The sequence below is a fragment of the Primulina eburnea genome, chromosome 8, assembly GCF_022965805.1.
Source record: "Primulina eburnea isolate SZY01 chromosome 8, ASM2296580v1, whole genome shotgun sequence".
Lineage (NCBI taxonomy): Eukaryota > Viridiplantae > Streptophyta > Magnoliopsida > Lamiales > Gesneriaceae > Primulina > Primulina eburnea.
The window spans coordinates 40,932,792-40,950,724 of record NC_133108.1 but is presented as its reverse complement, the minus strand read 5'-3'; the positions used below and the strand labels follow the sequence as shown (position 1 = coordinate 40,950,724).

At 33.3% G+C, this 17,933-nt stretch overlaps 2 protein-coding genes across 2 annotated transcripts; one reads left to right on the top strand and one right to left on the bottom strand.

Annotated features, from left to right (window-relative positions):
• The first annotated feature begins 3,402 nt into the window (after positions 1 to 3,402).
• On the top strand, positions 3,403 to 4,920 carry LOC140839277 (UDP-glycosyltransferase 73C4-like). Its single transcript, XM_073205917.1, has one exon. It carries the CDS (start codon positions 3,451 to 3,453, stop codon positions 4,918 to 4,920), a length of 1,470 nt encoding a protein of 489 aa, XP_073062018.1. The 5' UTR covers positions 3,403 to 3,450.
• Positions 4,921 to 6,837: 1,917 nt separating this feature from the next.
• On the bottom strand, positions 6,838 to 8,646 carry LOC140839798 (UDP-glycosyltransferase 73C3-like). The gene has a single exon (XM_073206739.1). The coding sequence runs from the start codon at positions 8,509 to 8,511 to the stop codon at positions 7,012 to 7,014; it is 1,500 nt and encodes a 499-aa protein (XP_073062840.1). The 5' UTR covers positions 8,512 to 8,646; the 3' UTR covers positions 6,838 to 7,011.
• Between the last annotated feature and the right edge of the window lie 9,287 nt (positions 8,647 to 17,933).

The following is a 17,933-nucleotide window of genomic DNA, read 5'->3' as shown; positions in this document are numbered from 1 at the left end:
TTAATGAAAAAATATATTTTTCATTAGAAATATTAAAAGAATATATATTTAACTATTATATTTATAAAAGCGTAAAAATAATAACAAAGTTTTTTATTGTAAATTTTCTACTATTCCCATAAATTATGTGTTGTTAGATTAATTACATCAAAATTTTCTACACAATCATTAAATACATGAGGATCATAATAATATTTTTATTTTTTAATAGAAAATTGTAAAATAAGAAACTTTGAAAATAATGTTACATAAAAATTGAATAGATATTTGAAAATAAAAATATATTAGAGAAATAACATTTTCTTGCTACATAATTTTCAGAAAAAATATTAAAAGAATAGATTTTTTAATTTTAAAAAAAACATTAAAAATATCAAAATAATATATATTTAACTATTATACTTATAAAAGTGTAAAAATAATAACAAAATTTTTCATTGTAAATTTTCTACTATCATGTATGTTGTTAGATTAATTGCATGAAAATTTTCTACACAATTTATGGGAAATCTATTCATTAAAAATGAATATATGTTTAATAAAAAGATATATTTTTTATCTATATACCTATAAAAGTGTAGATAATTGGCCATGTTTTCCAATTGTCAAAAGATAAAAATGACCTCCTTATCAATACAAATCCAAAGATTCAATAAAGATATATTTGTAAATTTCTAATTGTTGTAAGTGTAAAAATGAAATATCAAAATTTTTTATTTATTCCACCTAATATAATTAGTTAGTAGCCTAATTATTCCACATAATATATAATTAATAGTCTAACAAATGCTAATGAATTATCACTATAATATACATTAATTGTATTAATTTATATCACTTTAAGAATAAAATGTACTCCTATATTAATTTTATCAAATAATCCATCTTCACACTAACTTTAAATATTTATCCTTTTAATTTTCTTTCTAAATGTTATTTTATGATTTTAATGCAATTTTGTAATTATATTTTAGTGTAGTTTCTAATTAAGTAATAAATTATAGTATCACAAGAAGATAAGAAAAAAATAATTATATATGCAACAGTTCAAAAGGTAAAAAAGTTATGTGGGAGGTTAAATAATATTTAAATTGAATATTATATGTTTTATTTTATTATCAGCATTAATATTTCATTAGTTTTCATAATATTTTGATGAGTTAATCACACATATTTTAAATTGATAATTATTTTTTCTTAGTGTGCTTCACTTATATAAATTATGATTTATGCATTTATAAAATCCATAATTTGGATACGTGGTATTTAGATATATGTTTTCAAAATTTGTTTCAGTTCAAATCGTTATATATACTATGTTCATTATAATTTATTATATAACATAAAATTAACGATTTGAATTCTAATTTGAGAAATAATTTTGAAAGTAAGGTATATAAGTTCTTAATTAATTTATTCATCTAATATGACAAAATACAAAACCAATATAAATAAAAAAATGATTATTTTTTTTGAAAAAAGCAAATTTTAATTTTTATTAAATAATTAATATTTACGTGCATCGCACGTGCTTCTTGCTAGTAACTATAAAAGTGTTGATCAAATGAATTGTTTATCCACATACATTACTCAATTAACTTATAATTGAATTATAAATTGAACCACTCACAAGTGAATAAATTATAAATGATTATAAGAAATAAATTGAGAGATAAATGGAAAATTTCCTAGTTTCAATTTAGAGTTGTCTATGGAGTATTAATCTATATGCTATAGTTTGGTATATATCATAAGATGAACATGTGATATAATATAAGGATAAGTTAAGGATAAATAAGATGTAGGATATTATATCTAATGTTTGGTATTATTTTAATAAGAGTAATTAAATTTATATATTAGATTGTAATGACAAAATTAACATTATCATAATAAATTTTATAATTTCAAAATTGTTGCTTGAGTTCATATTTTTTATCTGTTCATGCGCCGATTGTGCTTGCATGATTTATTTATTTTTACCTAATTTTATATATTATATAATATGATAATTGAGCTTTTGATTTTGTGAGTCAAGTCAAATATCAATTTTTAAGGTTAATCGAGTGATACTAATAATTTTGTAGAGATTTATAAAAATTATTTATATAATTATCTCGAATTCATTTATATAATTATCATATTATATAATATATAAAAATAAATAAAAATATTTGTTTGATTTTAATTTCTACCTAATAGCGTAGATTTATAAAAATCATTTATAAATTGAGGGTAATTAAGTCATTTGTAGTGTATTTTATCATTAAATAAAAATTATCACACCTAATAGAAGAGAAATTTTATCCTTCTAACAAATTATTTATCAAGGGCCCATGATATTATCATGGGCTTTTTAAAAAAGAACCAAACATGAGATAAAGAAGATTATTTATCAATCACTCCCTTATCCTATATACCAAACTATGCCATATGTAATTACTATGTCAAAGGATTAGTCTTTCGTAGAGTAAAAGATTTCACATAAGAAGAAGAAGAGTCAAATATCACATTTTTAGTGGATAATTATGGAATTAATAAATTAAATAATTTAATTAAATATCAAATTTATTGGAACTACGTATTATGGGTCTATGGTACCAAATGCAATTTAGAAATCATATGTGAAGTTGAAAAATTATTTTCATAATTTCAAGGACTTGGAGATAAATATAATTAATAATGAGATTTTAATTAAATTTAAAATATAATTATGAGATAATTATTATTAAAATTGATATTTGAACTTAACTCAATACAAAAATCTAGATCAAAGGAGAAGGATTGTTCAAGTCCATATATGAAACTCTCAGAGAATTTAACTAACCTATATAAAACAACTAACACACCCTCCTCACGCTCATTAATCATGAATATTTGGAGCGTGGAGTTTACAAATGACCCAAATATGCGCAGAACGGATGACCCAATTATGGGCAGAACGAGTGGCTCAACTATGGACAGAATCCCACACATACATAACGATTGAACCTCAGCTCTGATACCATATTGAGATTGAGAATTGGACCTAACTCAATCCAAAAGCTAGATCAAGAGGAGAAGATTGTCCAATATCATTTATGTGACTCTCGTGAATTTATTTAACCGATGTGTGACAACAAACAATTATCAATTTGGATTATTATTGTAACATCTAAAATTGTAGTAATAATATTTTAGATATATTATTTAGATTATTAATATTTTTAATATATTGTGAATATATATTAGATATTACATAATATCTAAAAGATATTATTAGAATAAAATTTTAAAAATAGTTGCTACAAAATCTAATTTCTAAAATTTGTATTTTTATTTTAGAAATTAGATTTTGTAGCAACAATTTCTTACACAGTATATAAAGGATAACAAGTGTTTACAACCAGCCAGAGACGAAAACCTCTAAACGTTGATTAAAGTTGTGTGGAGAATCCAGTCTCATTGACCATGGCCATTGATGAATACCAAAAACCTCACTTTGCGTTGCTTCCTTTCATGGCTCAAGGCCATATGATCCCCATGGTTGATATAGCCAGATTACTGGCGAAAAGAGGAGCTACTGTCACCATTTTAACCACACCCCACAATGGGAAAAGATTCGGAAACGTTATCGATCGAGCAATCGATTCTCAACTCCAGGTCCGAGTCGTACATCTCAAATTCCCTAGTGTCGAAGCCGGGCTCCCCGAAGGGTGCGAGAATTTTGACATGCTCGCAACCATGGATGATGGTAAAAAGTTTTTTGCAGCTGTCGGCATGTTGGAAGATCAGGTTCGAGGAATCATTGAAGAACTCGAACCACGGGTCAACTGTTTCATTGCTGATATGTGTTTTACGTGGGCTTCAAATCTCGGCAAAGCCTTGCATATTCCTAGACTTATGTTTCATGGGTTCAGTTGCTTTTCTCTTTTATGCTTGTATATATTGAATAGTTCCAAGGACTTTGAAGCCATAGCTTCTGATTTCGAGTATTTTGTGGTGCCGGGATTGCCTGATAGAATTGAAATCACCAAAGCTCAGCTTCGGGGAACCGCTAGTCAATGGGATCCGAACTTGAGTGAGTTAAGAGACAAAATGAGACAGGCTGAGGATGAAGCATATGGAACGGTGATAAATACATTTCATGATTTGGAGCCTGAATACGTGAAGGAATACATGAAAGTGAGAGATGGTAAAAAGCTCTGGTCTGTCGGTCCCGTTTCGTTATGCAACAAAGATGGGTTAGATATCGTTGAGAGGGGGGATAAAGCATCGGTTGATGGAGATAAATGCTTAAAATGGCTAGATTTACAAGAAAAAGCCTCCGTTATTTACGTCTGTCTTGGAAGTTTGTCCCGTGTTTCTACTTCTCAATTGGTGGAGCTCGGTTTAGCCTTAAGAGCTTCGAATCGGCCCTTCATATGGGTTATCAGAAAAGCATCAGATGAATTCAAAGCAAGGCTATTAGAAGAGAAACTCGAAGACGACGCCGACGGGAGAGGGTTCTTGATCCATGGGTGGGCGCCGCAAGTGATGATACTTTCTCATCCATCTGTTGGAGGATTCTTGACGCATTGCGGATGGAACTCGACACTTGAAGGAATTACTGCAGGCTTGCCAATGATAGCATGGCCGGTGTTTGCGGAGCAATTTTGCAATGAGAAGTTTATCGTCCATGTGACCAAGACTGGCATAAGAGTAGGTGTTGAGTTGGCTGTCCTTCTTGGAGAGGAGGAAAAGGTGGGAGTGTTAGTTAAACATGATGAGATTAAAATGGTAATTGACGAGCTCATGGATGGAGGAGAAGAAGGGGAAGAGAGACGAAAACGAGCTCGTAAACTGGGTGAAATGGCTAAAAGAGCAACAGAGGAAGGAGGTTCTTCATTCAGAAACATTGAGTTGCTCATACAAGATGTCGTCTATCATAAAACAAATTAAAAATAATAATTTTTGTTAGTCTTTGTGGTTGAACCTCTCAAAATAAAATATATATCTATAAAAAAATGGATGTTGAAAAAGTTTTACTTGTAAACGAGGTAATAAATTAAAGTTGAGTTATATTTATATTTTAGTTTGTATGCAACAAAGTAAGTCATCTTCTTGGTCTTAAATGTTTTGGCTATTTTTTTATTAAAAAAATCACTTTTACTTAATATTAGTATTAATTATTTTTCTCATTTTAATAATTTTATTTAACTTTAATTTAAATTCTAAATTAAACTAATTATGTTATTTATTGAGTTGTTTCACTATCATTTGAATAAATTCAATGAGTAAAAATAATTATAATGTAATTAAATTTAAAAAAAAAACTTCAAAAAATTATATATATGAAGTACACATGATAAAGTATATGAAATCATCCAAATTAATTCTAAATTAGATATATTAGCAAATGAAAAAACAAAAAAAAAGGTAAAATAACAATTATTACTTTTAAATTAAATAAATTATTTGAATTGAAACAAAAATAATATTTAATCAACTTTTTTTGTCAAATTATTGATTTCTAAATGCTTGAACAAATATAACATTTTATAACCCAAAATTTAATTATGAATTTAAAAATTATTGATCAAAAAATTACAAAATTTAAAACAAAAGTAATTATAAAGTGTTGCTGAAATGAATCGTTCATCCACATACATTATATGATATGATATTAGAAAGATATTTTTATAAATTTGCTAAAATCAGAAAGAGATGTAGAAAATCAATCAATTTTTTCATTTGTTTTTTCCCACTAATAATAAGAATAAAATAAATTGAATGATTAATTATTTTAATTTCTCTTGTGTATTTTATTTTATTTAAGTCTCTTCATAATTATATATTATCAAATAGTACTTAATTATAACAATAGTGATATGACAATTTATTTACATTTGTAGATTTATTCTCATGACCATATATAATGATAATTTTATTGACAAAAATTTATTCAAACATTGACTAAACAAATTCAATAAACAATTAATTTGAACGAAAAAATATAATATATATTTTGAGTTAATTTACCTTACTTATTTTTCTTTAATAAATTGGCTTCACTACTAAAAAGATATTGGAGCTTGTTTCCATGCTGTAAAAGAGGAATGATGGACTCCGAGAGAGAAGACGGGAAGAGAAAGAATTTGAAAATTTCGAAATGACAAAACTATGGTCGAAAGAGAATAGTCAAATTTTGAAATCACTTAACCATGATTGTGCATGTTTGTGAAATTAAAAAAAAATTTAATTGACACGTGACAAAGAATTAATGGATGGGGGCAATGCCCTCTTAGATAGCATCGACTTAACCTGATAGTAGATAATTGATGTTAAACTGTAAATTTAAATTAACATATGTTTTATTATCTATATATTTTGTATGTCATTTCATCTCGATCTAAATTGTTTTTTTTTTTGTTACTTTCCCTAATATATAGTGTGTGCATGAATAAATATTTTTTTTGCGTTGTTTCAAACTATATTGCTTTATGTATGTTTAGTTTATTATCATTTAATAATACAAGTTTTTTATGAAGTGTCGAGGACCCTTCGCCAAGGCTTAGGAAGATTATCGATGAAGACAAGTTAGAAATAAGTAGATTCAGGAGAGTGCCCAGAAATAATTTTATGTAATTAGTGTCCCCATCCCGTAGCAAAAAAAAATACAAGTTTTTTAGATTGAATATTTAACTTTCTATGTATATTTTTTTAATTCTGCATCATCTCCATCTCTATAAATTGTGGTTCATTCCATCCTATATGTAGGGACACTACCCCATGATAGAATCAAGAGCCCAAATTTAACACACATACATGGGGTTCACTAAATTTTTTAAAATCACGTATGTATGTGAATCTTGTCCATCCAAACCATGTGGGAATACATATGTATGTGAATCTTGTCCATCCAAATCATGTGGAGTAGCATCCCACATGTAGTATCGAATCTACCATAAATTGTAATAGTATCATCAGAAAAAAGAAGTAGACAGACTTGGCAAGTTCAAATTTTTAGAGCTTAAAACTTTTAATTTCCTTCTATACAAGGATAGTCTCTTCGCCACTGGTGTCACCAAGATTTGATTTAGCCATAATCTCTTGAATCAAACTCGAAATATTACCATAAGAAGAACCTCCATTGATGGCCTTGTTCGCCATTTCTCCAAGCTCCCTAGCTTTTCTCCTCCTTTCTTCTCCATTTTCCCCTCCATCCATCACCATATCCAAAGCTTTCTTAACATCATCCCTTTTTACCAAAACTCCGACTTTTTCTTCCTCTCCCCACTTGACAGGCGTTTCCACACCAACACTCACTCCAATCTTCAGAACTTCCGTGACCAGTTTCTCGTTGCAAAATTGCTCTGCAAAAAGTGGCCATGTCACCATTGGCACCCCTGCCGAGATCCCTTCGAGCGTCGAGTTCCATCCGGCATGCGTCAAGAATCCTCCGATTGCTTTATGTGAGAGGATCAGGAGTTGGGGAGCCCATCCCCGGATTATGAGTCCTCTTCCGTTAACCCTTTCTTCAAATCCGTTTTCCAGGATCCATCTCTCCAGTTCACCTGATTTGTCGCCTCCTCCTAATGACCAAATAAAAGGCCTGTTCGATTCCTCCAGACCAAGTGCAAGCTCGATCATTTGCGGTGTTATTAGACGCGATAAGCTCCCGAGACTAGCGTAAATCGCTGATCCGGGCTCGTGTAAATCGAGCCATTTTAAGCAATCTTGCTCATCGATGGAAGCTTTGTTTCCTCTGTCGACCAAATCCAAGCTATTTTTGTTGCACAACGAAACAGGGCCAATGCACCAGACATTTTCACCTTTGGCTTTGCTATATTCCTTCACATACTCCGCCTCCAATTCTTGAAAAGTATTTACCACTACCCCGAATGATGTCTTTTCTGCAGCTCTGATTTGATCTGAAACATCTTTTATAACAGACGAGCTCCTATTCGTGGAACCCGTAACATGGAATTTTCTTAATCTGATCGAATCAGGAAGATTCGGAACCTCGAATTGCTCCGAATCTGAACTCAAGGTATCAAGAATCTTGGACGATACAATATTGTGCGAGCACAAGAGGGAGAAACAGCAAGTTCCATGGAAAACCATTCTAGGAATCTGAAACTTTTCAGCAATTTGAGTAGTCCAGGGCAAACCCATGTCTGAAATAAGGCAGTTCGGCCGAGGTTTTAGCTCCTCGAACAATTCTCCCACTTCTTTCTGCAACAAACTAAGGGCTACAAAGAAATTTGAAGCCAAATCCAGTGAGGGAAGCGAATCAAGATTCTCGCACCCTTCCGGTAACCCTGCTTCCGAGGACGGAAACCGGATCCTGAGGAGATGAATTTCCAGGCCTGATTCTTTCGCACGATCAATCGCTGTGCTGAATCTGTTCGCATTGAGGGGCGTGGTGATTATTGTGACAACTACACCTCTTTGTGCCAGTAATTTCGCGATGTCTATCATAGGAATCATGTGCCCCGGAGCCATGAGAGGGAACAGAATGAAGTGGAGCTTGTGGGATTGATTGGCCATGGCAAAAATGGACGAAGATTTTCGAGGATTTGAGCTAGATTATGGCTTGAAGAAGAGAATGGATTCTTTGAAAGTTCTCTGTTGTTGGATTGATAATTGTATCTCATTTTCTACTTTTTATTCCATTTATTTATTTGAAAAGAGGTGACATTCTACAAAAAATGTCTATATTCAAATATTATTATTTGGGTCTTTGAAAAAGAAATGCACATGGTCTATAAACTCAATGAATTATGTCCACTCAATTATTATGTATTTCTTATATCAGAAAAACTCATCTGAGACAGTCTTATAAATCAATTTATGATACGTATATTTTATTTGATTTATACATAAGAAAATATTATTTTTATTAAAAAAATATTATCATAATTGAGTCATATCACAAATAAATATATATTCACTTTCTTGATGTGATTTGACAATCACATTTATGACATGTTATAATTTTGAAGGGACTAACAAAACTAATATTATTATTCAAATAAATAAGCCCAAAAAAAAATATTGATAAGAAATTAGATTTTATTAATAGATAAAGTTTTACCATACTAGGGAGTAATCCGCACGAGGAGAGGTATCACAACTTGAAAGTACTATCCTACTAATTTCATGGACATACATATTTCCAATCCTTAATCAAATCAAAAATAGACCAATGATTAAAGTCTTTAATATTTTTTGTCCAACTCGCAACCCTGAACTTGATCTTCTCCCGAACTTCGTCCGCTGTCTCCGAAACCTCTTGAAACATTCTTTGATCTCTCTCCAACCATATAGACCAAAGGGTACAATGTATCATAATGTGCGAGAAGATCATAAATTTTCTGCTTGGAACTCCTCCCGCCTCCATGACAATCATATCTACAGCCCTCCTCGGATATAACCACTGAAAACCCAACTCTAGCAAAAATTTTGTCCAAATGTCTTTTGAAAAAGAACAATGCACCAACAAGTGATCCTGATTTTCTTCGTGCTTCTGACATAAAGTGCACCAATGCGAACATAACATACATAGAGGCCACCTTCTTCGCATCGAACTACAAGTGGATAGTTTTCCCATAGCCATAATCCACGCAAAAACTGAATTTTATGATGGATCGGTAATTTCCAGATATTTTCAAAGTAAGGAAAATAAGGGAAAGATGAAAAAAGAAAGAAGGAATTATAAAAGGTTCCAACAGAGAACATACATGAATAGTCTCCTACTCAGACTCTAAAATCCCCCACACCCCTCTGTAATCTAACCTTGTTTAGAACCCCTAAAAGGTTAGCGAACTCACTCACTTCGACCTCATTTAAATATCTTCTAAAACGAATGTCTCAATGAAAAATAGGATTGAGTCCACTAGAGTGCGCTACCAAAAAGCTATTCAAATGATCTTATTTGTAAAAAATTTGCGCGAGGATTAATGTGAATATAAATTAATTATTCAATTTAAAATAATATTAATTTTCTAGGCAAAAACTTGTGTGAGACGATCTCACGGGTCGCATTTTATGATACAGATCTTTTATTTGGGTCATCCGTGAAAAAGTATTAATTTTTATGCTAAGAGTATTACTTTTTATTGTGAATATCGATAGGGTTGACACGTCTTACAGATAAAGATTCGTGAGATCGTCTCACAAGAGACCTACTCTAATTTCGAATAGTGAACAATTTTCTAAAATACGTGATCTTACTTTTTTATTTATTACAGTACCCAATAAGTACGCAATACATACCTATTCAAAAAAAAAAAAAAAAAAGTACCGCAATACATACCATAATTTTTCTAAAAAATATTTTTTTTTGAAACAAATCAAAAATATAATTAGTAAACACATTGTTTTATGGGTAAATTGTAGATAAATCCCTAATACCCAACCAAACTTTATTACAACTCCCTAAACCTAAAAAACTTTGTTCAAACTCCCTATAAGTTTAAAAAAGACGAAAATACCCCTTATTCTTATTTTGATTTTAATTGATCCTCCGCGCTTTCACAAAATGGTATCAGAGCATGGTTAATTTATTTCAAACACGAAAATTTTATTATTACTAGTAACTAAATGTATGAGAAGGAGAATTTCGAAAAAATTATGAATCCGAACTTTAGTTCGAGAAGAATAATTTACAAGAACTATTCCAATATTTTGGAATATACACAAGTTTATCTAACTATTGTTAGATATGAGAACAAAGGTATGTTCCAATGGTGACCACAAAGTTATGGTACAGATCTGATGGAAACATCAGACATATGACGGTATATGTCATGTATCAAGGAATGAAAGGATTTAGGAATCCCCGAAATCATTTCAATCTCTATTCCAGAAACATTAGTTTCCGAATAGAGCTATTCAGATGTTCTATAAAGCATCTGAAACAACTCATGGAATCAGGAAATTTATCTCCTGATGAAAGACAGCAGTGTTTGCAAAACCTTGCATACACAAAAGGTAGACTCTTACAGGCCGAAAAAACCAGATCTTCAATGATCTGTTAAATATGCCAGGGACTACCATCCAGTTCGAAATTGAACTTATTTCCCTGGAAATAATTCAATTAGAACAAGAATTACAGCGAAGTACATGCTTCACTGAACTCAGAACGAAAGGTATGCGTTTACAAGGTTTAAAGAACTGTAAAAACATACTTCAAAATCTACTCAGAAGAAATTCTTCAGAGAACCATGGATCTGTATAGACAGAAGAACTACGAAGGGAAGCAACAGCACCCTCAGGTAAAAATTTATGATTCAGAATAATAAATTTCTGGAGATAGTACCAGACTCCTCTAAGCTCTCTCTGGATCTTAGAGAAATACAGAAAACGGTACAAAATTATGGCAATATGCTATATTATGTACCCCAAAGGGTTGAAAAGGTCCTAGAGAAACAAGAAGAAATTCTTGAGATCTTAAAGGATATTCAAACAAGAATACAGAAACAAGAACAACAACCAAGTTCTAGTAAAAGAACTTCAGGAGGTTGGTTACCACCATCCTTTGGTACCGAACCTTTGTTACATCAACAAGGGAAGGCCAGAGTGGTGTCAAAACCTTTAACTGAAGAAGAAAAGATGATCAATCTAATCAAGTCTGTCTCAGAAAAGAAATTAATCTGATGACAACTTTAGAAAGGATTGGTTTGGAGGATCTACAAGAGCTTGCGGAATCTTTCGCAAATCTCAAAGTAGTAGATCTAAAGATGAATACAGCAGTAGGTGAAACACCACCTGCAATAACCTGGTCATCTTCTCAGGAACCACCAAGGGAAAGTATGGGATCTCATAATGTAAATATGAGAGAATCTCAGACTGATTTCCATACTGGTGGAGGATCACACCCAGCGGGAACAAGGGCAAGGAGAACTCAAATTCCTTTGCACCAAACACCCTATGGGAAAACTGTTTTAGATCATATACATCTTTACGGGGTAATGCTTAACCTTGATGTATTGGACTTCAAAAACAGAGAAGATCTCATAGACGATTGGACATCTGCTATGAGGATTGCGGCAGGAACACTTGATCTCAACAAAGAAGGATTCATTAAACTTTTGGAAATGAGTCTTATGGGATCAGTGAAAATTGCTTGGGACATGACTTCATCAGACATGAAAGAGTCAGTCCTAGTTGGGGAATCTCTTAGTGAGATCGCTGGAAAGATGGCTACCCTATTCAAAGCACACTTTATAGGGGTAGACTATTTCAATAGTCAAGATACAGAGAAGAAGAAAAAATATACTCAAGCTCTGTATAGTCTTGAATTACATGATATATGTTTGGTAGATGAATACATTATGTTATTCACCAAATATAGATGGAATTCAGGAGTCGAAGAAGATATAGCTATGCAGCTTTTCTTGGAGAGAAATGCTCATAAGGGAATACGTACCTGGTAATCCAGATACATTGGCAAGAAGAGCCTCTTTCCTTAAAGGAAAATTGGCAGAATGGTGTCACATGACAGCATTACAAAAGAATTACAAACGACTAAGGGGTATCAACAAAAGAACTCCTTTGTGTTGTAAGGAAAATGATCTTCCAACAATTATTGGAAGTAAACCACAAAAGCATAAAAGGAAAAGTTTTAGGACTCATCCTTATGCACGAAGTGGAAGGAGTTCTTGGAAACCAAGAACCGTATGGTCTAGACAGAAAGCCAGATCTTATAAATCTGGACGAAGAAGCGGACCATCGAGAAGTAGGATATCATCCCAGGCATCGAGTTCATCTCGAAGCACAGGAATAACACCTACAAAAGAAACTTTTAGAAGAGCTCATACGCGAGCCAATGAAAGTTTCAAAGATTGTAATTGTTGGACATGTGGAGCAAAAGGTCATATCTCAACCAACTGTCCAGAAAATGAGAAAAGAGGTATTAAACGCTTCGATCCTACTCCGGATATAGAAGATGCAGTTTATTACCAAGATCTCATTCAAGTATACCGATTTGAGGACATTGCCTCAGATGAGAGTATATATGAAGAAGAGGAAGTCTTAAGCCAGGAAGAATCTGATGGAACAGAATCGGAATCTGACTGAAGACGAGGTGTTTCGACACGAAACACATGAAGATTTGTCTAGATTTTTTAGCCAGACAACAATATCTCATAACATGGTTCAAAGAATCATGAGAGAAAATCCGAGTTTACAGAGATACCAAGGTTTCTCTGCAGGACAGGTAGAAAAGTTCTTAGGAAGTCTTGGCCTAAGAAACAGAAAGCATCATCTAATCTATAAAGTTTCTAGAAGGGAAATGGCAATCCCAATGGAACTTACAGGAAATAGAATGGAGATGCAGTTAATTCCTTCCGAAGAAATTAAGGAGGAATTACAAAAACTCAAGATAGAAGTAGCAAGGACTATGTCTTGGATTCATATCGGAGCAATCCAAATTATGATAAAGGCTACTTTCAAAGAAGGGATAGATTCACCTATCGATATTGCTATTTGCGATAAAAGAATGGGGAATCTACAAGATTCAGTACTGGGAACAATCTCAGGAAACCTCTGTGCAGGAAAAATTGTAGGGGTAATCTATCCAAGGATAGCCTATAACCTGGCAGATCGAGATTTCAGCCGAGCCTTGACATTGCATCAGAACTTCAAGGAAAAAAGGCTGATGAAAGAAGGTAATAGGCCATATTCTATTACCTATCAAATTTCATATGCTCTATCTAATACACATCACTCTGAATTGTTTATTAGAAACGAGTTTATTGAAATCCCTGAAATATTCGGAAAAGTTGCTCAAGCAATTTATCCAGAAAGAGTTGAGTTTCCTTTCATACAGGAAACAGATATCCAGATCCAAGACAAACCAATTCTACAGAGGAATCAAAGTCTTAGATTGGAATCAAGAAGACTATCTTTTCAAGGAGACAGAATTACAAGTTACAGATGGGATAAAAGGCCTGTCATAGAAACCCAACAGGAGCTGAAAAGTTTTTCTACAATAGGAAAACTTAGATGCCCAGAAGGGTGGAAGGAGGTAGAAATAGTATTTGACATTACAAAGCAAAGGAATCAATTTCCTTGTAATTCAGTATACTATTTGGAACAACCGATGATAGGAACTTACCAAGGACTGATTAATATCGGGGAATTGGAGGTTCATATTCAAAGAATTCCAGGAAAAGAATCAGATCGACTGATTCTTGGACTAGAGTTTCTCGAGGAACATAAACCTTGGAAACGTCTAGAGTATGGAATGGAGTTTATGGCAGAAGATAAAATGTGGAAAATCCAATGACCACAAGTCCATTCTCCATATACATTCCAGTAGGAATGTTGTATGAACAATATAAGGCAGAATATTTTGCTGCATATATTGATTCAGGTGCTGGAATATGTACAGCAAAACGAAGAGTTTTTCCAAATAATTTGGAAGAAGAGTTACCCAAGATTGCTGGAAGAGAGTTTTCCAGAATAATCTTAATCTTATGTAAAGGGATTAAGATGACTGAAATCATGATTGGCGGTGCTGGACAAACACCTTGGTACAAGGTAAAGACACCACCAATTTATTTTCATGATACAGGAGCTGACATATTGTTAGGAAATAACTTCCTACAAATGTTCAAGTCCTATACACAAGAAAATGAGACTAGAAGATTAGTGTTCACAACACCATGTGATCACAAAATCATAGTCCAGAGACTTAGGGAGGCATTTTACAGAAAATTGCCAATCCAGTTTCGCAGCAAGCGTGGTGATTCAGGAAAACTTCTGAACCCAAAAATGAAAGATTCAAGACGGTTTGGAGAAACAATGCTCCAGTTAAGAGCAGATAAGGAACTCCAACCAGAAGATATAGAATACCTTAAGATAACTCTACATACAAATGAAGTAGAGTTTGAATCTAAGGTATCACTGGAAGATGTCAAGAAGAGGATCAAAGAAAATTATAACGAAGATCCCTTGGCATGGTGGGACAGAAATCAACTCAGGGCTTGCCTTAAGATCAAGGAAGGCAAAGAGTATGAATTTGTCCGTTGTAAACCCATCCCAATGAACATCATTGATCAGAGGGATATGCAGATTATAATCAAGGAACATTTGGACCTTGGGTTGATCAAAGCAGGTATGCCACCATATAGCAGTCCAGGTTTTCTGGTAAGAAATCATGGTGAGATAAAACGAGGAAAACCCAGATTGGTTATTAATTATCAAGAAATTAATAAAATTCTGGAGTTTGATGGGTATTTCATACCAAGCAGAGAACATCTGATCAGTTGCATACGCAATGCAAAGATATTCTATAAATTTGATTGTAAGTCCGGATTTTATCAGATTCGGATGGAGGAAGGAAGCAAGAAATTCACAGCTTTCTCCACACCTCAAGGACATTATATTTGGGAAGTATTACCAACGGGATTGGCTAACTCACCCCAGATATTTCAAAGAAAGATGGATAATCTTTTCAAAGATTATTTCAAATTTATGTTTGTTTACATCGACGACGTTTTAATAGCATCCAAAGATATGAATGAACATGTTAAACATTTGGATATTTTCTCTAATGTTTGCAAGAAAGAAGGACTGGTTTTATCTGAAAAGAAAGCAGTCATTGCTACAAGAAAGATTGAATTCCTCGGAATTGAAATCGATGAGTCAGGAATAATTCTGCAAGAACACATAGTAGAAAAGGTGCAGAATTTTCCAGAAAATCTCAAAGACAAGAAGCAACTTCAAAGTTTTTTAGGGGTTGTTAATTTTGCTGGGATGTTTATTAAGAACCTAGCAAAACACAGGAAGGTGTTCAGTCCATTATTGAAAAAAAATGCTAGATTTATATGGACAGACGAACACACAAAAGGACTTATCCATTTAAAGAAAGTTTGTAAAAATCTTCCAAAGATGGCTATTCCTCAAGACGAGGATGATCTGGTATTATATACCGATGCCAGTGATCATTGGTGGGCTGCAGTATTAACAAAGCTCACACCAGATGGAGAACAACCATGCAGATATTGTAGTGGGTTATTCTCAGATGCAGAAGCCATAAGATGGCATATCAACGAAAAGGAATTTTATGCAGTAAAAAGGGCTTTTGAAAAATGGCCGTTATTCTTACTTGCAAAGAAATTCACTTTGAAAGTTGATAACACTCAAGTTAAAGCTTTCTTAAGGAATAGAATTGAGTCTAAACCCGAGAAGGCTAGATTATTACGATGGCAAGCTTTATGTCAAAATTATATTTTTGATATTGTGATAATTAAATCTCATGAAAATATTCTTGCAGATTTTTTAACAAGAGATGGACAGCATTGACATAGATGCTATTATCAAGATGCAGAGGCATTTAAGGGAACACCTTGAAATGCTTCAAACCAAGTTTAACAAGTTAGCTGTTAACGCAGAAGTTGCGGGAAGGCTACAACAAGCTGATAAGAGAATTGTCTCTGATCGAATTACAGGATGTTTACAGGCATATACTCAGTTATGGTCTGTAACGCAAAGGCCTATCCTCCAGGGCATTGAGAGACCACTGGTTTCTCAAATGGAGAGTTTTCGAGTACAGGACTCTATACCTGTAGCGGGGGATTCAAATACCTCTTGCACAAGTGTTAAGTCGGGATCATCACGAGATGAGTCGGCTGAAACAAAAATTGAGACTCCTGATCCTTATCTTGAGTCATCAAGTCAACCCTTCACCTCGGGGATTGAAGAGGGAGAGATCAACCTTAGGCCTTGTATTGACAAAGGTAAAACTAAGGTTGGTACTAACGAAGCAACAATTTCTCTATTTCAGGTTTACCAACAGAATTGGGAGAAATTAAAAACAAGAATTGGCATTAACCCAGCTACCAATCGGGTTGATGTTTCAGGAAAATATCCAAGGGTATGGATGAAACAAAATTCATATCCAAAGGAGGTTAAAGCATGGTATGAATTTGGGGCCCTTGCCTCAGTTTATACTACATCACCTAGCTTTCCGGAGATTTCATGTTTACCAAAATGGATCCAGGAAGCTGTTCACGAAACTTGGGCGAATAATGATTATTTGTCCAGAGGGGATATTCTGGAGTTGTATTTTTTCGGTGCAGCACCAGAACCAGCAGGGAAAGGCACATATGAAGCCTTTCATTTCATCAAGCTAAGGAGGCCAGATTTAAATGTCCAGAAATTCATCAAGGACCCTCCGACAGAAGAAACACCCGTGGTGTCTTCAATTACCGAAGATGATATTTCTACCAGAAGAGCTTGGGGTATTTGGGTCTGTCTCACTGAGATGGACAAAGTCAAGTTTCCGTTCAAATTCTACAATCATTCAGTGAACGGATCATTCCTGTTAAATACCATGACAGGAAAGACAACAAGTTTTGCAGAAGATCTATTTGAAAAGAAAAGAAATCTTTTGTGGAACAGCAAGATACCGGCAAGCAAAGAGACTCGCCGAAAGTTCTGCAATATGGCACACATAGGAAGATGGTCGGAGAACATCTGTCCTGAATGCCAAATTCAGAAAGAACCAGAGTTCGGTAAAGGTTTCAAACCGAGATCTGATCGGAAACATTTTACCGAAGCAAGGACAAGTGAGGAAAAACCACATGCACATTTTCCTCGGGGAAACAAAAAGCCTAAGATTCCTCGACAAAATTGATAATGGACATGTGACTCACCCACTAACCAAAAGCAGGACCACTACCATGAGAGTGGTAGAAACAAGACAACCACTAATTAGTGGTAAAGGACAAATGGACCACCAATAACAAATGGTGGATGACTCAGCAAACATTGGATACCAATCTAAAAGGAATCCAATGAATAAAAAATTAACTGGTCCCGAAAATTCATCCATAAATAAGGACAGAATTAAAACCAGTTAACACACCAGAATCAAAACTTAAAAATGTATCGAGTATATTTGAAAGTTTTGAAAAGAAGGTTAACATACAAGAGGAAAGAGGCAGAAGCTCTTAAATGGT